General features: G+C 42.2%; 1 protein-coding gene across 1 annotated transcript in view; it reads right to left on the bottom strand.

Annotated features, from left to right (window-relative positions):
* Vps45 (vacuolar protein sorting 45 homolog) overlaps positions 1-21,969 on the bottom strand; it is a 73,292-nt gene that overhangs the window by 9,899 nt on the left and 41,424 nt on the right. Inside the window, exon 14 of the mRNA XM_045138701.1 lies at positions 10,275-10,406. Coding sequence (XP_044994636.1) covers positions 10,275-10,406 — 132 coding nt within the window. The remainder of the gene's footprint in view (positions 1-10,274; positions 10,407-21,969) is intronic.

The following is a 21,969-nucleotide window of genomic DNA, read 5'->3' as shown; positions in this document are numbered from 1 at the left end:
TATCCTGATTTTTCTGTAAATAATTCAGGATCAAACCAACCTGTGGTTACAGGAGATGGTCTAGGTTTCTAGTGTTACTTGTTTAGTTAGAAATCTATAACGTACCTGTTGATAATGTGCATTAAACCCTTCCCAGCTTCACGCTGCTGTTTAAGCAATCACCATCTGCTACTAAATCAAACTAATCATTTTATTCAGACAGCAACACCATTTTTTATCTTTTGATGACAACAATCCTAAAATAAAGTGGTTCCTCACTTTTTAAAAATACATTTTTTATATATTTATTTGCAAGCAGAGAGATATAGATATAGAGAAAGACAGAAAGAATGGGCTTGCCAGGGCCTCTAGCCACTGCAAACAGACTCCAGATGCATGCGTCACCTTGTGCATCTGGGTTTATGTGGGTATTGGGGATTTGAACCCCAGTTGTTAGGTTTTGCAGGCAACAGTCTTAACTGCTGAGCCATCTCTCCATCCCCAGTTCCTCACATTCACACTACTTTCTCAGTAGGCAGAAAGCTTCACATTTTGTCTATCCTAATAAGTCACATTTTGCTTATCTTAAAATTGATACTTAAAAGCAGAGAATTAACACTTTAAACTATGTGGTGTCCTGTATAACAGGAGGAAGGGGGAAAGCGTTCACAAGCGGACACTTCCCAGTATTCTCAAGTAACCTGCTGACCTCATGCGATGGATGAAGTCTCAAAGTTTCTCAGTACTTTTCCTGTACAAATCAAGATCTTTTTCATACTGTTTTCTGTTTGTGAAGTTTATATCATAATTATCTTTTTTTTTTGGTTTTTTGAGGTAGGGTCTCACTCTAGCCCAGGCTGACCTGGAATTCATTATGTCGTCTCAGGGTGGCCTCACACTCACAGCAATCCTCCTACTTCTGCCTCCTGAGTGCTGGGATTAAAGGCATGTACCACCACACCCGGCTAAATCATAATGCTTTTGTTTTTGCTCTTGTTTATGTTTTTACTAAAATCCCCAATGTACACTAAGACACAAAGAAGTTTTTTTTATTTTCAAAATATTTTTATTTTTGTTTATTTATTTGAGAAAGAGAAAGACACAAGAAGAGAGAGAGAGAGAAAGGGAGGGGGAGAAAGAGGGAGAGAAGGGCCTCTAGCCATTGCAAACTCCAGACGCATGAGCCACCTTGTGCATCTGGTTTATATGGGGAATCAAGTTGGGGTCCACAGGCTTCGCAGGCAAGTGCCTTAACTGCTAAGTCATCTCTCCAGCCTTATTTTTACTTTTATATGGATTTATTTACCTTTTACAATGGGCATGTAATAGTTGGTGGCAGAGAATTTCACTCTGTCTGCTGACACTCTAGGCCTTTGCTAGTTAGAGGGAAGATAACTGAAAAATGAGACTCTTGATCAACTTGCACATGTAAAGCCAATGAGGGGTTAACTGCATCCAGTTCAATTTTAACTGAGCAGAGAACCTACTATGTGCTGTACACACTTCTGACTTGAAAGGGAATCTTGGAGGCAAAGGACTGACTTGGTGTCACCTTGCAGATGCCTGTGTGTCAGGAGTCTGAAGCGTTGCACTGACAGGTGGCACGGCTCAGGCCAGATGGCTGAGAGTCACGCGGGCTCTTTCCCTTCGCCTCTATCCGGAATCCTATGATGATGGGGGTTTTATTAGAACAATTCCATCTATATGGGATTCTTGACCTCTTGGCTCACGCAAGAATGTCAATTGTCGCCAGCAAGGACTCTCTAGAAATGACTGATGTGGGAAGTGATAAAGCAGGCCAGCTCAAAATCCAAACCAAAATGCTTATTTATATGCAAGGAAGGATCCTATGCTCCAGAAATACCACAGAATAAAGACTCAATTTATTGCAGGTGAATAAACAGGTATAGCGTACTACATCTAGCACTTGTCATTTTCTTAATAAACAAATGTTCATTTTGATAGATAATTCTCTTAGTTCACATCAGCATTGTTTTTTAAAATTTTCATCTTTATTTATTAGAGAGAGAAAAAGTGAGAACAGAGAGTGAGTGAGAGAGAGGGAGGCAGATAGAGATTGGGTACACCAAGGTTTCCAGCCACTGCATCTGTGCATCTGGCTTATGTGGGTCTTGGGGAATCGAACTTGGATCCTTTGGCTTTGTGGGCAAGCACCTTAACCACTCAGCCATCTCTCCAGCTCTAGCATTTTTTTAAAAATATTTATTTATTTGCAAGGGGAGAGAAGGAGGAGAAAGAGAATGAATGGGCGCACCAGGGTCTCCAGCCAATACAAGCAAACTCCAGATGCATGTAGCAGTTTGTGCATCTGGCCTCAAGCCAGTACTGGGGAATAAAACCAGGGTTGTCAGGCATTGCAGGCAAGCGCCTTAACCACTGAGCCATCTCTCCAGCCCCACATCAGCTTTATAGCACAGATGATATTCGGAAACATGTGCTAGATGTCATGACTCTGCTGAAAGCCTGTAGTATGCCCAGACTTAGACAGAACTAGTTCTGAGCAGCATTATTGATAATAGCCAAAAGATGGAAACCAGTCAAATGGGTGCAAGATGATGAACAGAGGATTACAATATAGCACGTTGATATAGGCGCTGAGTACTGATGTATGCTACTACAGCATGGATGACCCTTCAAAACATTATGTCTCAGAGGCACTGCCTCTCCCCCATAACTGGCTGCTGACCCCACAATGCATGACCCATAATCCCCATGGGGATGACCTGCATCACCAATGAGGAGGGTCCCTTTGGAAAAGGGGCAGGGATGAGGGAAAGGATGGTACCAACATGTATTGTTTATATACTAAATATGTCCATAACTAATAAAAATAAATATAAAATGATTTATAAGGAAATGGAAGTATGCATTTTTAGAAAGTTTAAAGAAGTATTTTTGTTTTCATAAAGATGCATCATGAAAGCTGGGCATGGTGGTGCATGCCTTAAATCCCAGCACTTTGGAGGCAGAGGTAGGAGGATCACCAATGAGTTCAAGGCCACCCTGAGACTACATAGTGAATTCCAGTCAGCCTGAGCTAGAGTGAGAGCCTACCTCAAAAAACCAAAGATAAACATATACAAAGTACACAATTTGAGAGTTTTATACATTTATATGCCTGTGAAATAATCAAAATTAAGATACTAATGACACATCGTTAGCTCATTTGAAACCTCCACTACCTCTTCTCACTTGTCTCCAGGAAACCATTAATGTGCTCAGGGTTACAGACTGTAATTTCATTTACCAGAGCTTTGCGTCGATGGAATCATGCACTTTTAGTATCTGGCTGGTTTTTCAAACACAACATGGTTATTCTGAGATTCATGTACTTGTCTATATCTTATTATTTTCTACTGCTGAATAGTACTATTTCATTGTAGGGCTGTGCTACAGATTCTTTGTACTATAGCACATTTTGTGTTTAAAGTGTTAAACGATCACAAAACTCCTATGAATAAAAAACCAAACCATCATGCCCATGGAGAAGCTAGTAACCGAAGATAACACATGTTATAATCCCACTTGTGTGAAATGTCCAGAGCAGGGAAACCCATAGGGGTAGAAAGAGGACTAGGAGAGAGTTCCTTTTGATATGATGATGATAATTATGTTTGCATATATCTGTGAATATACTGAAAATGTGAATTCATTGTATAGCATGAGAACTTTATCTCAGTAAGTCTATCTTTAATAACCCCATCCTACTATGTTCTGTATCACACAGTGAAAGTGAATCCTTATGACAGTGTACAGGCCTTTTATGATCAGGCCCCAATGATATTCCTTCAATTGTGTCTTAAAATTAAAAAAAAAGAAACAAAACTTACTTATGTAAAAGCTTTATCCTGGGCTGGAGAGATGGCTTAGCAGTTAAGGCACCTGCCTGCAAAGCCAAAGAACTCAGGTTTGATTCCCCAGGACCCATGTAAGCCAGATACACAAGGAGGTGCACACATCTGGAGTTTATTTGCTGTGGTTGGAAGCCCTGATGCGCCCATTCTCTCTCTCTACTTGCCTATTTCTGTATCTCTGTCTCAAATAAATAAATAAAAACAAAATAAAAGAGCTTTATTCTTTTTATCTAATAACTTATTTATTTATTTGAGAGAGAGAGAGAGAGAGAAAGAGGCAGACAAAGAAGGAGAATGGGCATGCCAGGGCCTTCTAATACTGCAAATGAACTCCAGATGCATGTGCCAGTTTGTGAATCTGGCTTTACATGGGTAATGGGGAATTGAACCCAAGCTGTCAGGCTTTGCAAGAAAGCATCTTTCCCTGCTAAGCCATCTCTTTGGCCTAAAAGCTTTATTCTTTTGTTGGGATTAGTGGTACACACTTGCAATCCTAGCATTTGGGAAGCAGAGGCAGGAGAATCTCAGAGTTTGAGCTTAGCCTGGACTAAACAGCAAGACTCTGTCTCAAAAACCAAACAAAGAAACAAACAACAACAAAAACATCAGAAAACCATGAAGATAGTTCAATGGTACAGTGATTACTTAGCATATACAAGGCCTTGGATTTGATTCTCAGTACAGCCAACCCCATCCCCAAACAATTAATAACAAAAAACTATTTGCTCAACAAAAACTTCATTCATTCTGAAAATATACTAGGGAGAGAAAGAAATAATTTTTTTTTTTTTCTTCCCGAGGTAGGGTTTCACTTTAGCCCAGGCTGACTTGAAATTCACTATGTAGTCTCAGAGTGGCCTCGAATTCAAGGTGATCCTCCTACCTCTGCTTCCCAAGTGCTGGGATTAAAGGCGTGTACCATCATACCCAGCTTAAGAACTGCTTTTTGATCTTTTCCTCCCTCCCTCCCTTCTCTTTCTCTCTCTCCTGAGACAAGATCCTAATATGCAGCCCAGGCTAGCTCCTGCCTTAACTTCTTGTGCTGGTATTATAGGCATGTGCTACTATTTCTATTCTTTATATTTATATTTTGGCTTTTTGAGATAGGGTCTCACTCTAGCCCAGGCTGACCTGGAATTGACTATGTAGTCTCAGGGTGGCCTCAAACTCATGGCAATCCTCCTACCTCTGCCTACGGAGTGCTGGGATTAAAGGCGTGCGCCACCACACCAGGCCTATGATTTTTAGTTATGTTTGGAATTCAGGTTTTATTTAAGTTTACAGTAAAGGCAATCTTAATATATGAGAAATAGTCATGAAAGTTGTTAAAAGGACCACTTGAGAGACAAGGAGACCTGTAATCTTCTGGAAGACAAGGGACCAATTTTGAGACACCTAGCACATTGAGTAACTTATGCCAAATCATAAAGTGGTGGTTAATGTAAGTTTTAGAAAGTGATGTTTTCTGACATTTGTCCGCAAAATAAGTCTGCAATAATCTCAGATTTTCCTTAAGAGTCGTAAAGATCAAGTGAGCTGTATCCAGAAATATCATACAATAAACATTTTCCAGCCGGGAAAGATAATGGCTTCCATCTCAGCACACACCACTCACAATAACAGGATATGATTTCTTTCCTGTTTATTGGAGTACCCACAATTCCAGCTGCTTGTTGAGGCAACATGCACCATGCTTCCAAGTGTATGAGGATGGCATCCATCATGGCACATCTAAAAGCAGACTTGAGATCAAGGCTGTATGGCTGTTGTTTAGTTCTCTGAACTTTACTTTTTATAAAAAAAAAATTATTTATTTATTTGAGAGGGTGAGAGAGAAAGAGAGAGACAGGCTTTACGTGGGTACTGGGGAATTGAACTCAGGTCATTAAGCTTTGCAGGCAAGTGCCTTAACCACGGAGCCATCTCTCTATCCCCATGAGCATTTAAAAAATATATATTATTTATTTATTTATTTAAGACAGAGAGAGAGAAAGAGAGAGAGAGAGAGAGAGAGAGAGAGAGAGAGAACGGGTGTACCAGGGCCTCTAGTCACTGCAAACGAACTCCAGATGCATGCGCCACCATGTGCATCTGGCTTACATGGGACCTAGAGATTTGAACTGGGGTCCTTAGGCTTTGCAGGCATGCACCTTAGCCAATAAGCTATCTCTCCAGCCCACCACGGACTTTTCTTTAAGAAATAACCCATGTACTACATGGAATATAATACTCTCCACTAAATTCATAATTCACAGAAAGAATTATTTAATTTGACATGGTCTGCCCCGTATCAGTTTTTATTGCTAGCTTGCAGTAGCCTTACCATATCTAGCTTTAAAAATATGTTTTTCAAAGCTGGGCATTGCCTGGTGCGGTGGCGCATGCCTTTAATCCCAGCACTTGGTAGGCATAGGTAGGAGGCTTGCCATGAGTTTAAGGCCACCCTAGGACTACAGAGTGAATTTCAGGTCAGCCTGAGCTAGAGTGAGACCCTACCTCGAAAAACAAACAAATAAACAATATATATATGTATGTATGTATGTATGTATGTGTGTATATATATGAGTGTGTGTGTGTGTTTTATAAAATACTAGCATTTCCCTTACTCAGAGTCTAGGACCCCACCTTCCCACTGAGCCTTATGAATGCTAGGCACACACTCTTCTACTGAGCTAACCCCCAGCCCCAGGATTTCAAGGATTTAATAATGCGGTCCCTGGACATGATGGAAGCTAGCTAGCTATGTAGTATGCTGAGGCAGGAGCATGGCTTGAGACCAGCTAAGCAACGTAGTCAGGCTCCGTAAAAAGAGGGCATCCAGTCTGTGGATCCTCCTCTAACAGCGAGGCTGTTCGTCTTTGCCTCTTTAACTTTTCTTCTGAATAAACTCTGCTCTGCTTTATCTTTTAAGAAAATGAAGAGTTGTGACTTTCTTGACTAGGTTGGTACTACCTAAGTGAGCCTACATGCATTATGAAAATCAAACCTTTCTTTTCAAACTTGAACTTTGTGTGTTGCCTTCAATTACTTCAATCTTTATAATAACTGACCTTTAAAATTTAAATAACTATTTCTCCCTGAAGATTTCCCTGGCTGGGTGCCAATAAACAATCCTGTCTGACACTTCATGGACTCTTGCTGTTGTCTGCCATCATGTAAACAGTTGGGTCAAATGTGCTAGTTGGGCCAAAGAAATACCAACGTTGGCTGTAGTCGTCAGGATTTGGCAGAAAGCTTTTTCAGGGCTTCCTTACCTCTTAGTTTGACAACAAAGATTATGTTTTCAGTAGCTTGGACACTAAGAGAAAACTGAAATGTCCCGTTGTTTCCTTGTTTTTGTTTTGTCCGTGTGTGGGGTGTGCGTGTGTGATATGGTGCACGCACATGTGTGTGCATTTGCATGTGCCTATGTGCATACACGTAGAGGCCAGAGGAGAACATCGGTGTTCTCTGACTGCTCAGCTGCATAATTTCTTGAGAGGGGGTTTCTCCCTCAACATGGAGCTGCTGTCTATCAGTGATTCTCCAATCTCTGCCCCCGACAACTGGGGTTACAGATGTTTGTGGCCATGCCTAGATTTTTTTTTTCTTTTTTCAGGTAGGGTCTCATTGTAGCCCAGGCTGACCTGGAATTCACTATGGAGTCTCAGGGTGGCCTCTAACTCACAATCCTCCCACCTCTGCCTCCCGAGAGCTGGGATTAAAGGCGTGCACCACCACGCCTAGCTAGAATTTTTTTTTTTTTTTTTTTTTTGAGGTAGAGTCTCACTCTAGCCCAGGCAGACCTGGAATTCACTATGTAGTCTCAGGGTGACCTCGAACTCGTGGCAATCCTCCTACCTCTGCCTCCCGAGTGCTGGGATTAAAGGCGTGCACCACCATGCTGGGATTAAAGGCATGCGCCACCGCACCAGGCAATGCCTAGATTTTTAAATGGGTTCTGGGGAGCTGAATTTGATTATCTCCTGCCCAAGAGGCCCTCGTGCTTCCATGGCAAGGGCTCTTAATCTCTGAGCCATCTCCTAAACTTTCCTTTAAGGCAGCAAATGAAACCTAGGGCAATAGCTCACTCAGTGTTGCCTTGCAGGCGGGAGGTCCTGAGTTCGGTTTCCAGAGCCCGTGTTTAAAACAAACAGCTGAAATGGCGGTGTGCACTTGCAAGCCAGTGCTAGGAAGGCAGGGACAGCACGGCCCTGCAGCCTGGCCTGATCAGTAATCTCCATGCCAGAGAGATCCCGTCCTAAAAAGAGGGTGCCACGTGGGGCTGTCCTCTGTCTTTCACATGTACACCAACACACCTAAGTACAAAACAGAAATGAATCCGTATTTGCATTAGAATATTAAGACTATGCCGGTAGGGATGAGAAGATCTTTGAACAGAGACAGAGGAGAGTGTCTCCAAATGAAAAAGAATTATATTGATTGCATACTTCTTTTAAAATTTAGTTATTTTTACTTGTTTTTGCATGCGTGTGTTCATGTGTGTGTGGGTGCACCTATTTGTGTGTATGTCAGTGTGTGCTTGTGGAAGCCAGAGGACAACCTTGGGAGCTGCTCCTTCTTGAGACAGCATCTCTCATGAGCCTCGAGCTCCAGAATTAGGCGAGACTGGCTGACCTTCGGCTCCAGGGATCCTTGTGTCTGGATTATAGTCACACCACCATGCCTGGTACATTTAAGTGGGTTCTGGGCATCAGACTCATGTGTTCATGATTGTGAGGCAAGCACTTTGCAGCCTGAGCATCACCTCTCCAGGCTGCTTACAAGTAACAGGTGAAAATAATATTCCATTGTCACCTGCTTTTTTTTTTTTTGTCATACAGTTTTTCAGTGCTGAAAAGAAATTATCAACCCAGAATTCTAAACTTCACTGAACTAGCACATTTTTAGGCCTATCAAGGTGAATGATAGTTGGAAGAATGACTAACAGCGTTCTTTAGTAAAAAGAAAGTTGGGTAAGAGAAAGGGCCAGGATGAAAGAAACAAAATGGAGGTGGGGAAGTGGGTAAATCTATTTGTGAGAGAGGCTGAGATAGACTATGGATACACTGTGGAGGTTTTGTTTTCTATATACTCGCAGAATTAAAAAAAAAAAAAAAAGCTGGGTGTGGTGGTGTATGCCTTTAATCCTAGCACTTGGAAGGCAGAGGTAGGAGGATTGCTATGAGTTCGAGGCCACCCTGAGACTAGAGTGAATTCCAGGTCAGCCTGGGCTAGAGCGAAACCCTACTTTGAAAAACAAAACAAAAAAATCAAACAAGGCCTGGAAGATGGCTTAGCAGTTAAGGCACTTGCTTCTGAAGCTAAGGACTCAGGTTTGACTCCCCAGGACCCATATAAGCCAGGTGCATAGGGGTGCATGCATCTGGAGTTTGCACTAGGTAAAGGCCCTGGTGTGCCCATCCTCTCTATCTGCCTATCTCTCTCTCTCAAATAAATAAATTAAAAAAAAATCAAACAATACACAATGAAAGAGTACAGAAGTACTTTTCATGGCTTTCAGCTATCTATATATACCCTTGTTAGCATAGATCTCCCAGGGTTCCCAATCATTAAGCTCAACTATCCTGTCATAGTTCTCCAGTCTAAAAATCTTTTCTCTATCCTCAATGCCAAATTAATCTTCCTAAGTCAGTATGTAGTAAGAAAACAAAACACGGGATAAGCTTTCCTATAGAACACAAGCAATATAAAAGCAAGTACAGCAAATCTGTAAGCGAACATGGAATACTATCCTCTTGTAATTTCACTGCCTAAAAAATATCTTCAGTATTTCCCAGACAAGCCTCAGCCTGGCACTCCAAGCCTTCCAGAATGACAGCATTCAATCAAACTTTTACTTTTTACACTCATTACCATGTGTAGTTACCTGTACGTGTGTGATGCCTACAGCTTTCCTAACCTGCTCACGGGAGAGACTCTCAATCAAATGTGGTCCCTCCGCATCTCAACTTCCACCGAGGCCCAGCTTGTACACCATCTCCTCCAAGAAACGCCCGCTCATCTCCCTTAGCCACTCTAGGAACCCACGGCTCTCCCGTCTGCCTCTTCAAACACTCACTTTCTTGCTTATGTTCTAGATTGCCAAATAGACAATGACTTACTTGAGAAAGTTCATTCTTTTTTTTGTATTCTTACTGATTATTGAAGGTAGTTTATCAACAAACTAGAAAAACCCAGAATTCGGTGCCACGTTTTTCAAAGAACATGAGTGTTTATAGCACAGGATGGTCCTTCATCTTTGGCCTAATGACTAGCGAACATAGGGTCTTTATCTCAGAGATGCTCAAGTTTCTATGACCTGATTCTACAAACCAACAGTGCTGCGCCATGCTTGACCAGCCATTCCACGATACAGGGAGTTATGGCATCATTCTCTGGGAAGGGGACAGAACCACAGGACTGCAAGGTGTCTCTTACCTCTTCGTATTGTGTATTGTGGTTCCTCCCAGGACAATCCTCACTCCAGGAGTGGACCGGTTCAGGTTATAAACTGTTACAGCTTCTTCATAGGTGGATCCTCCAATTATGAAGACAATGATATCCTGAGGTCTGTCAGTGAGCGAGAGGTATGTCGCCAGATAAGGGGAGAAAGGGAAAAGATGTGTTGTTATATGCATAGAGTTTCCATTTCCAAATCTCCCCTCCTCCTTTTTTTCTTTCTTTCTTTCTTTCTTTTTTTTTTGGTAGAGGAAGCAGAATTAAACAGAATAGAATAAAAGATTTAAAAAAAGTTTTAATTATCTGAAATTGGCAGGAAACAGAGAAGGAAATGCTGAATAGTGATTTGCTTTCTGTTTATGAGCGGATGTCTTTTAATTTCTGTGCTGCAGATTTATGAATAGCACAATGGTATTTGCTAGAAGCAAATGCAGAAATATCCCTTTATATTCAAGAGGCTGCCGAGCGCCGTACTGCAGCACACATCACAACAGCAGCACTTTATGCTTGCGCTACGGGCCTGCTCTCTTACTCAGAGAGCCCTGGGTCCTTACGAGGGGACAGCGCCATTACAATGGCTTCTGTCCAAGGACCTCCAGATGTTTTGTAAAATACTAGACATTCGGATGCTCTCACCACACAGGAACTAAAAGCACTTAGTATTTTGATGGAAGAAAAGAATGGAACCTCAGTTCCTGCATCTGGAACACAGCTAAGACTTTCCCATGTCCACTCTTCTTATCCACCCTTCCCTCCCTGTTCTTCTGGGTTATAACCTACTGAAACCATGAATCAAAATAAACTCCCTTTATTAAAAGAAAAAAAAAAGCCGGGCATGGTGGCGCATGCCTTTAATCCCAGCACTCGGGAGGCAGAGGTAGGAGGATCACTGTGAGTTCGAGGCCACCCTGAGACTGCGTAGTGAATTCCAGGTCAGCCTGGGCTAGAGTGAGACCCTACCTTTAAAAACCAAAAAAAAAAAAAAAAAAAAAGAAGAATGGAACACATAAACTGATAGTGTTATCTAGTAATTCCTCCTCTTCTTTTTCTTCTTTAAAAATTATCTATTTATTTATTTTTTTTTTTTAGTTTTTATTTTATTTGAGTGAGTGAGAGAAAGACAAGAGAGGCAGATAGAGAATGTACATGCCAGGGCCTTCAGCCACTGCAAACAAACTCCAGATGCATGTGACGCCTTGTGCATCTGGCTTACATAAGTCCTGTGGAATTGAACCTGGGTCCTTTGGCTTTTCAGGAGGCACCTTAACAACTAAACCACTTCTCCAGCCCTATTTATTTATTTTTAAAAATATTTTTGTTTATTACACAGGGAGAAAGAGAGCCTCTTGCTACTGCAAATAAACTCCAAATACATGCACCACTTTATACTGGCTTTATGTGGGTCCTGGGGAATTAAACACCAGCTGTGAGGTTTGCAAGCAAGCACTGTTAGCCACTGAACCATCTCCCCAGCCCTATTTTTATTTTATTTTATTTTTTATTTTTTTTATTTTTGAGAGGGAGAGGGAAAGGGAGAAAGAGGCAGAGAGAGAGAGAGAGAGAAAGAGAATGGGTGCTCCACGACCTTCAGCCTGCTGCAAATGAGCTCCAGACATGTGCGCTCCCTTGTGGCACGTGCGACATTGTATGCTTACATCACTGTGCATCTGGCTATGTGGGACCTGGAGATGTGAACATGAGTTCTTAGGCTACGCAGGCAACCACCTTAACCATTAAACCATCTCTCCAGCCCTTGTTTTATTTTTTGGTTTATTTTTATTCATTTATTTGAGAGTGATAGACAGAGAAAGAGGCAGAGAGAGAGAGAGAGAGAGAGAGAGAGAGAGAGAGAGAGATGATGGGCGCGCCAGGGCTTCCAGCCACTGCAGATGAATTCCAGATGCGTGTGCCCCTTTGTGCATCTGGCTAACATGGGTCCTGGGGAATCGAGCCTCAAACTGGAGTCCTTAGGCTTCACAGGCAAGCGCTTAACTGCTAAGCCATCTCTCCAGCCCCCTTGTTTTATTTTATTTTATTTTTATTTTTATTTTTGGTTTTATGAGGTAAGGTCTCACTTTAGCTCAGGCTGACCTGGAATTAACTATGTAGTCTCAGGGTGGCCTCGAACTCACGGCAATCCTCCTACCTCTGCCTCCCAAGTGCTCGGATTAAAGGTGTGCACCACCATGCCCGACTGCCTTGTTTTATTTTTTGAGGCAGGGTCTCACTCTAGCTCAGACTGATCTGCAATTCATTATATAGTCTCAGGGTAGCCTCACTGCCTTCCAGGTGCTAAGATTAAAGACGTGCACCACCATGCCCAGCCTCACCTCTTCTTTTTAGAAAATACTTTTATTTATGTAAGAGAGAGTATGAGTGCACCAGGACCTCTTGACACTGCAAATGAACTCCACATGCAGGTACCATTTTGTGCATCTGGCTTTACATGGGTAATGAGGAGTCAAATATGGGCCATCGGGCTTTGCAAGCCTTCCACTGAGCCATCTCCCCAGTCCTCCATATCTTCTTAAAGTCTTTTGTTTCTAATTCATTAATAAACCAAGAAAAGGAAACCATGGAAACAAACACAACAACAAGAAGCAGCTTAGTGAAGTTTTCACGCTGGGCAAGCTGTGCATCAGAGAACCACTCATTTCACTGGGGCAGCAGCACTGTGTTGTTTGCCTGGTTACAACAGTCATCAGAAAGACTCCATAACAAAAGACAATACATCTCCTATTAGCTCCTTCTGAAGATATCAACAAGAAGATTGTATTTTCAAAGTTGCTAATGTTTATCTTGTTATACTTTTCTTATGCCATCAAAAAAGGTAAAATTAGAGCTGGGCATGGTGGCACACGCCTTTAGTCCCAGTACTCAGGAGGCAGAGGTAGCAGGATCACTGTGAGTTCAAGGCCACCCTGAGACTACATAGTGAATTCCAGGTCAGCCTGAGCTAGAGTGAAACCCTACCTCAAAAACAAAACAAAACAAATAAATAAAATTAATCTTAGTAGGCAAGTAATGTTGTTAAATTCCATTATTACAACTATGTCAAGAAGAAGCACCTATTTGGAAATTATGGCATGAAACTAAATAGAAACAGGGCTGGAGAGATGGCTTAGCAGTTAAGATGCTTGCTATGAAGCAAAAGTACCCAGGTTTGATTCTCCAGGTCCCATGTAAGCCAGATGCCCATGTGTCTGGAGTTTGTTTGCAGTGGCAAGAGGCCCTGGCACACCCATTCTCACTCTCCATCTCCCTCTCTCTAATAAATAAATAAAGTAAAACTTAAAAAAAAATAGAGACATCTTAGTCAGGGGACATACATGCTTATGTGTAAATCACGGAAAACCCCATGAAACTGTACATTTCCCTACCATTTGTTCTCTTGTTTTTTCCTTTTGTTTTTTTTTTTTGGAGGTAGGGTATCACTTTAGCCCAGGCTCAGCTGAAACTCACTCTGTAGTTCTAGGCTGGCCTCAAACTCACAGCAGTCCTCCTACCTCTGCTGGGATTAAAAGTGTGTGTTGGGCTGGAGAGATGGCTTAGCGGTTAAGCACTTGCCTGTGAAGCCTAAGGACCCCGGTTCGAGGCTCAATTCCCCAGGACCCACATTAGCCAGATGCACAAGAAGGTGCATGCATCTGGAGTTCGTTTGCAGTGGCTGGAAGCCCTGGTGTGCCCATTCTCTCTCTTTCTCCTCCTCTGACTGTTACTCTCAAATAAATAAATAAAAATAAACAAAAATCAATTAAAAAAAAAGTGTGTGTCACCACATCCAGCTTGTTCTTTGTCTTTTTCTAAAGCACTTTGAAGCAATTAACCAAGAGAGTATTTGTTCTTGTGGGACTTCATGAAACAATCAGATATTGCAGCTATTTAAATAAGCTCAGGTAGTCTCTGAATTGCAGAAATTCTCAAATGAAAAAGATGCAAAAAAGTAGGCAAGTTTGTAATTATGAAGAGGTATTTTGCAAGTAACTAGGTAGAATCAATTATGATATTTCTTTTTAAATATATTTTTACTATTAATTTGACAGAAGACAGACAGACAGACAGACAGAGAGAATGGGCATGTCAGGGCCTCTAGCCACTACAAACTCCAGATACATGTGCCACTTTGTGCATCTGTCTTACATGCGTCCTGGGGAATCAAACCTGGGTCCTTTGGCTTTGTAGGCAAATGCCTTAACCACTAAGCCATCCCTCCAGCCCCCCAATTATGACATCTCTATGTGGATCCAGGGCTTAAAATCTTATTTTTTTGGGGAGGGGTGTTTTTTTCAAGGCAGTGTCTCACTGTAGCTCCAGGCTGGCCTCAAATTCACTGCAATCCTCCTACTTCTGCCTCCCACAAGTGCTGGGATTAAAGGCATTCACCACTATGCCTGGCTTTTTATTTTATTTTATCTTACCTTTAAAAAATATTTTTATGGGGGAGGGAGGGTATTACCATGGGATATTTTTTATAATCATGGAAAATATTAATAAAAATTTGAGAAATAAAAGAAAAAAATAGGGCTGGAGAAATGTCTTAGCAATTAAGGCACTTGCCTGCAAAGCCAAAGGACCCAGGTTCAACTCCCCAGGACCCACATAAGCCAGATGCACAAGGGGGTACATGCATCTGGAGTTCATTTGCAGTGGCTGGAGGCCCTGGCGTGCCCATTCTTTCTCTCTCTCTCTCTCTCCCTGCCTATTTCTGTATCTCTCTCTCAAATAAATAAATAAATAAATAATTTTTTAATTAAAAAATATTTTTGGGCTGGAGAGATGGCTTAGCGGTTAAGCGCTTGCCTGTGAAGCCTAAGGACCCCAGTTCGAGGCTTGGTTCCCCAGGTCCCATGTTAGCCAGATGCACAAGGGGGCGCACGCGTCTGGAGTTCGTTTGCAGAGGCTGGAAGCCCTGGCGTGCCCATTCTCTCTCTCTCCCTCTATCTGTCTTTCTCTCTGTGTCTGTCGCTCTCAAATAAATAAATAAAAAATTAAAAAAAAATATTTTTATGAGCTGGATGTGGTGGCACACGCCTTTAATCCCAGCACTCGGGAAGCAGAGGTAGGAAGGTCACCATGAGTTTGAGGCCACCCTAAGATGACATAGTGAATTCCAGGTCAGCCTGAGCTAGAGTCCCTACCTCAAAAGACAAAAGATAAAAAAATAATATTTTTTATTTATGAGAAAAGGAGGGAGAGGAAAGGGAAGGAGAGACAGACAGAATAAATATGGGCACACCAGGCTCTCTTGCCACTGCAAAAAGAACTGCAGAGACATGTGCCATTTTGTGCATCTGGCTTTATGTGAGTAGTGGAGAATCAAACCCAGGCTGGTAGACTTTTCAAGCAAGTTATTTTAACCACTGAACCATCCTGCAAGCCTAGAATCTTACCTTTGAAACACTAAACTACTTAAAAAAGTATAAAATGAGCCAGGCATGGTGGCGCATGCCTTTAATTCCAACATTTGGGAGATAGAGGTAGGAGGATCGCTGTGAGTTTGAGGCCATCTTGAGGCTGCACAGCGAATTCCAGGTGAGCCTGAGCTAGAGTAAGACCCTACCTTGACACCCCCCCCCACCAAAAAAAAAATAATAATAATAATAAATGAAATACAGTTGATTCAAGACTAACCACTTGAGGGTGGGGATGTAGCTGTATACACCTGGCACGTGCAAGGCCCTGGGTTTGGTTCCCAATGCCATGAAATAACTAAACCAAACCATAACAGGAAAAGCTACCCAGTTAAACACTACATCAAGCCATCAAGCATGACAGTGCTTTGGCAGTCAAAGCCCGTCGCCTGCTATAAAGTCACCTTGCTGCCATTTAAAGCCGAGGCCTGAGGCTGGCTCTGGTGGGCCTGGGAGGAAGAAGCAGAATGACTGTGGCACGGCTGAGGCCAAGTCTGGGCTCCAGAGAGTTCCAGGCTAGACAGGGCTGTACAGGGAGACGGTGTGTTACAAAACCGAGCACCAAGGAACAGCGTCAGTACTGGCTTGGAGTAGATCAAGGCAAGTGATGGTATAAAACACAAAAGAGTACGCAGCCCAAATTTCCTTCTCACTTCAGTTCTTTTACTGCCTCCCCCATTCCTGCTCCATCGAGAAGCAAACACTCATCTCTCACGTTTCCTCTCAGATTCTCTCTCTCAGCACACATTGCACACTTAAACATAAACGCAAAGCATTTCGTGCACACCATCCTGGGCCTTGCCCTCATCATGGTTATATACATTTAAAATCCAGAGAGCGCGGGCTGGAGAGATGGCTCAGCGGTTAAGGCACTTTCCTGCCAAGCCTAATGAGCTGGGTTCGGTTCCCCAGTGCCCAAGTGGAGCTGGATGCCTGAGGTGGCACATGTAGTTTGTAGTGGCTAGAGGCCCTGGCATGCCCATTCTCTTTCTCTCTCACTCCCTCGCCCTTTCCTTACAAATAAATAAATAGAAATATTTTTAAAAATTCAGAGAGCTTGCTCCAAGGCCTCCTATGAACAACTCAGCAAAGGGCCTGTTTCTCCTCCTTTGTGAGGCACAGGTGGTAACCAATACACTATGGAAACTGCTGTCGTTCTCATCTGTATCAGCACCACGTATCTTCAAAGACTTTGATTTCTTTAATTGGACAGATGACACAGTAGTTTCTCACTAAGGTTTCTTTTTTTTTTTTAATCATTCTTTCTTTTTGTTTATTTTTATTTATTTATTTGAGAGCGACAGACAGAGACAGAAAGAGGCAGATAGAGAGAGAGAGAATGGGTACGCCAGGGCCTCCAGCCACTGCAAATGAACTCCAGACGCATGCACCCCTTTGTGTATCTGGCTTACATGGGTCCTGGGGAATCGAGCCTCAAACCAGGGCCCTTAGGCTTCACAGGCAAGCACTTAACTGCTAAGCCATCTCTCCAGCCCTCACTAAGGTTTCTTATTATGATTTGTTTGATAAAGATGTTGGTTACAGGGCCAGGCGTGGTGGACGCAAACCTTTAATCCCAGCACTCAGGAGGCAGATGTAGGAGGACTGCTGTGACTTTGAGGCCAGCCTGGAACTACAAAAATGAGTTCCAGGTCAGCCTGGGCTAGAGTGAAACCCTGCCTTGAATAAAACAACAAAAAGATGTTAGCTACAGGTGGAGATGTACGTATCAATGGCCTGCAAACTCTGGGCGATGGTATGGTGTGCAGTGTGAGAAAAGAGGCTGTGCTGAACCGTGGCCACACAGGATGGGGTGGGACAACAGGAAATCTGAGAAAGGCAAGGGAGAATGGCGCATGCATCTGGAGTTCATGTGCAGTGGCTATAGGCCCTGGTGCATCCATTCTCTCTCTCTCTTCTCTGATTACAAATAAGTACATACAGAACAAATAAATAAATGATTTTTAAAATAGGCAAAGAAGGAATATCCAGAAAATAAAACATCATAATAACATGGCTGCCCTCTGGCTCCCACCTCCAGAGTACACCTGTCTTTAATGGAGAAAGAGAGAACTGGGAGAGAATAAAGTGGGCTTCTAACATAGACAGGGCGCATTGTCCTTTAGTCTGATCCTTTCAGGGTGCTGGGGTATTTTTGTATTCTGGAGAGAGAAGAAAATGTCATAGATGGTTGTCTGTGGGTGTAGGTTATGTAAATGTAAGGACAAAACCCAGATAGAAAGGCTAGAAAGGCTCTTGGAACTTGACTCAATTATATACTCAACAAAGATGGCTACGTCATAAAACCCTTTTTTTTTTTTTTTCGAGGTAGGGTCTCACTGTAGTCTCACTCTAGTGATCCTCCTACCTCTGCCTCTTGAGTGCTGGCATTAAAGGCGTGTGCCACCACACCCAGCTGAAAACCATTTTTTAATAAAAGTCTGAAGCCAGGTATGGTGACTCACACCTGTAATCTCAGCACTAATGGGCTCAGGGATGGATCACTGCTGAAGGTTAGAGGCCAGCCTGGGTGACATAGTGAATTCCAGGACAGCTTGAGTTACAAAGTGAGATGGCTTAGCAGTTAAAGAGCTTGCCTGCAAAGCTTAAGGACCCAGGTTCAATTTCCTAGGATACACATAAGCCAGATACACAAGATGGCACATGCATCTGGAGTTCATTTGCAGTGGCTAGAGGACCTGGTGTGCCCATTCTCTCTCTCTCTCTTTTTTTCTTTTTTTTAAACCTCTTTCTCTCTTTCAAATAAATAAATAAATTAATTAAAAATCTAAATTAAAGCTGGGCATGGTGGTGATCCCAGACTCAGGAGGCAGAGGTAGGACTGCTGTGAGTTTGAAGCTACCCTGAGACTACATAGTGAATTCCAGATCAGTCTGGGCTAGAGGGAAACCCTACCTTGAAAAAAACAAAACAAACAAAAAACTAAATTAAAAACTCTCCTGCATGTTTCCTTTCCATTCCTTTTACCAATGAATTTAAAAAGTGAACATTTTGTTACAACCAATGGTAAAATATAAAGCACATCTTTTTTATATGATGGTTTACGTTAAGTATAATACATGAGCTAATTTTCCGGGTGCATCTTCTGTGCTCTCATTCGCCATAGCAACCAAAGCATTAATTAATGCACACAGCAAGCGTTACGAAACAGCAGCCAGTTCATGCTTTATCAGGCTGTACAAGGGCAGTTGAGAAACCAAGGTGAATCTTATTTTGTTAGACAAATAAAAAAATTTGAATACACTAATTTTGGAAACTCTTTCCTCTCTGTTTTCTTTTTCTTGCCTTCTTTTCTTTCCCTCCATTCCTTCCCTTTTTTTTATTTTAATTTTTTTTTTTTTTTTTTTTTTTTTTTGAGGCAGGGTTTCACTCTAGACCTGACTGACCTGGAATTCATTCTAGCCTAGGCTGGCCTCAAACTCATGGCAATCTTCCTTCCTCAGCTTCCTGAGTGCTTGGATTAAAGGCTTGTGCCACCATGCCCACTGGAAACCATTATTTCTATAACTCAAAAACAACTTTCAAAATATAACAATCTACTTTATGTCTAAAATTTAAATTTGGGGGGCTGGAGAGATGGCTTAGCAGTTAAGGTGCTTGCGTGCAAAGCCAAAAGACCTCAGTTCGATTCCCCAGGTCCCATGTAAGCCAGATGCACAAGGTGGTACATGCCTCTGGAGTTTGTTTGCAGTGGCTGCAGGCCCTGGTGAGGCTATTCTCTCTCTCTCCCCCTCTATTTCTCAAATAAATAAATAAAAATAAAATATTAACATTGAAAAAATTTTTTAAATTGTTTATTTATTTATTTGTTTGAGAGCGACAGACACAGAGAGAAAGACAGATAGAGGGAGAGAGAGAATGGGCGTGCCAGGGCTTCTAGCCTCTGCAAACGAACTCCAGACGCGTGCGCTCCCTTGTGCATCTGGCTAACGTGGGACCTGGGGAACTGAGCCTCGAACTTGGGTCCTTAGGCTTCACAGGCAAACGCTTAACCGCTAAGCCATCTCTCCAGCCCTAACATTGAAATTTTTGAATTTACTTACAAAGGACAAAGTTCTTATTTGCATTTAATACAGGAAAAATGCCAATAAATAAGCACTGCTGCTATTACAGAAACAAAAGTAAGTATTGTGACCAGAGTCTATGAAATTTTCATCCATGTGAAAACTATTTCCTTTTAAATTGCTTGATTCTGGAATGTACTATGACTTAGCTTATTTCCCTCATATACGAAGAAGTTGCTTGTGTTTAAACAGGAAGCAATTCTGGGGAAAATGTAATTAGCCTGAAGCCAGGTGTAGTGGTGCACACCTTTAATTCTAGCACTTGAGAGGCAGGGTAGGAGGATAGCTCTGAGTTCGAGAGCACCGAGACTACATAGTGAATTCCAGGTCAGCCTGGGTTGAGTGAAACCCTGCCTCAAAAACACGAAACAAGCCAGGTGTGGTGGCGCACGCCTTTAATCCCAGCACTTGGAAGGCAGAGGTAGGAGAATTGCCTTGAATTTGAGGCCACCCTGAGAATACATAGTGAATTCCAGGTCAGCCTGGGCTAGAGTGAGACTCTACCTCAAAAAAAAACAAAACAAAACCATGTTATGTATGTAAGTATGTATGTATATATTTAGCCTGATCAGTAGGATATGTGGGAACCCCATCTGTAGGATGCAGTTCAAACCATTTATGGATATTCCCATATTGTCGACTAGGTTAAGAGAGTGTGAAAGAGAGAAAGCGGCAGATAGAGAATGGGGGTGCCAGGGCCTCTAGCCACTGCAAACAAACTCCAGGTACATGTGCCACCTTGTGCATTTGGCTTACTGGGGAATTGAACTTGGGTCCTTAGGCTTCATAGGCAAGTGCCTTAACCACTAAGCCATCTCTCCAATCCCTTTAGGTGAATTATTAATCTCTCCTTCTTGGATTTTTGTTTTGGGCTTTTTTGTTTGTTTGTTTGGTTTGGTTTATTGAGGCCCAGGCTGACCTATGTAGTCTCAGGCTGGCCTTGAACTCATGGCAATCCTTCTACCTCTGCCTCTCAAGTGCTAGGATCAAAGGTGTGTGCCACCAAACCCAGTTTCTCTCCTTCTTTATTAGATAATTTTCATCAGATTACAAACATGCTCTAGAGTCTTTCTCTTGAACCCACAAAATCTCCTGGATACCCAAAACATCTTGAAAAGTGTTATATCCATGTCTCCATTTTCTTATATCCTGTAAATCTAATTTGGTTTTCAACCTCATTGAAACTTAAAAATAGAACATCAATGACCTTCATGTCATCAAATTTATAGATTCTTGACATTTTTTTCTTTTCTTTGCCTCTCAGAAGATGGACATTTGTTGTTATGACATCTTGCTTTCCTGGTTCTCTGCATGGTCTACTAAGTGATCTTAAACCTCAGCCTCAAAGATCACCCAAACTTTGCCAACTCCCAACTTCATATGTAACTTTTTTTTTTTCTCCCTGAGACTGGGCCTTGCTACATAGTCTAGTCTCTTACCTGAACTTTCTGCCTCAGGCTCTCAAGTACTAGGGATTATAGGTGTGTGCCACCATGCCTGGCAATATATGACATTTTTGTTTATTTAATGGGCCTCTCCAATTTAACAAAACTCTGTATTTTGCCTCAAAATCTGAGAATTATCTTTAATTTCTCTTATTCTTGTTTCATCAATGGATCTATTAAATAAACCCATTGAGTCTTCCTTTATCACTGATCCAAACCATTGTCACTCTCACTTGTGTGACTACAGCAATCTCCTTCAGTTGTCTCCTTCTTCTACTTTTTATTTATTTATTTTGTTTTGAGGTAGGGTCTCACTCTAGGTAGTCTCAGGGTGGCCTTGAACTCATGGTGATCCTCCTACCTCTGCCTCCCCAGTGCTGGGATTAAAGGTGTGTGCCACCACGCCCAGCTTCCTGCTTCTATTTTTGCCATCAGCAATCCATTCTCCCCTCAAAACTATTTACAACATAATTCAGTTCAAGACACTCACATCCTTAAAGCTCTTCACTGACTTCTTATGATATTTACCAAAAAAAGAAAGGAAAACAGGCTGGGGATGGAGCCTTTAATCCCAGCATAGGGAAGCTGAGGTGGGAGGATCACTGAAAGTTCAAGGCTACCTTGAGACTACATAGGAATTCCAGGTCAGCCTGGGCTAGAGCGAGACCCTACCTGGGGAGCAGGAGAGGGGGAAACAGTACTTTTTTATTACTTTATTTATTTCTTTGACAGC

This window comes from Jaculus jaculus, chromosome 19 (assembly GCF_020740685.1).
Source record: "Jaculus jaculus isolate mJacJac1 chromosome 19, mJacJac1.mat.Y.cur, whole genome shotgun sequence".
In the NCBI taxonomy this organism is placed as follows: domain Eukaryota; kingdom Metazoa; phylum Chordata; class Mammalia; order Rodentia; family Dipodidae; genus Jaculus; species Jaculus jaculus.
Note: the sequence above shows the minus strand (reverse complement) of the source record. Positions and strands in the feature narration are given on the sequence as shown.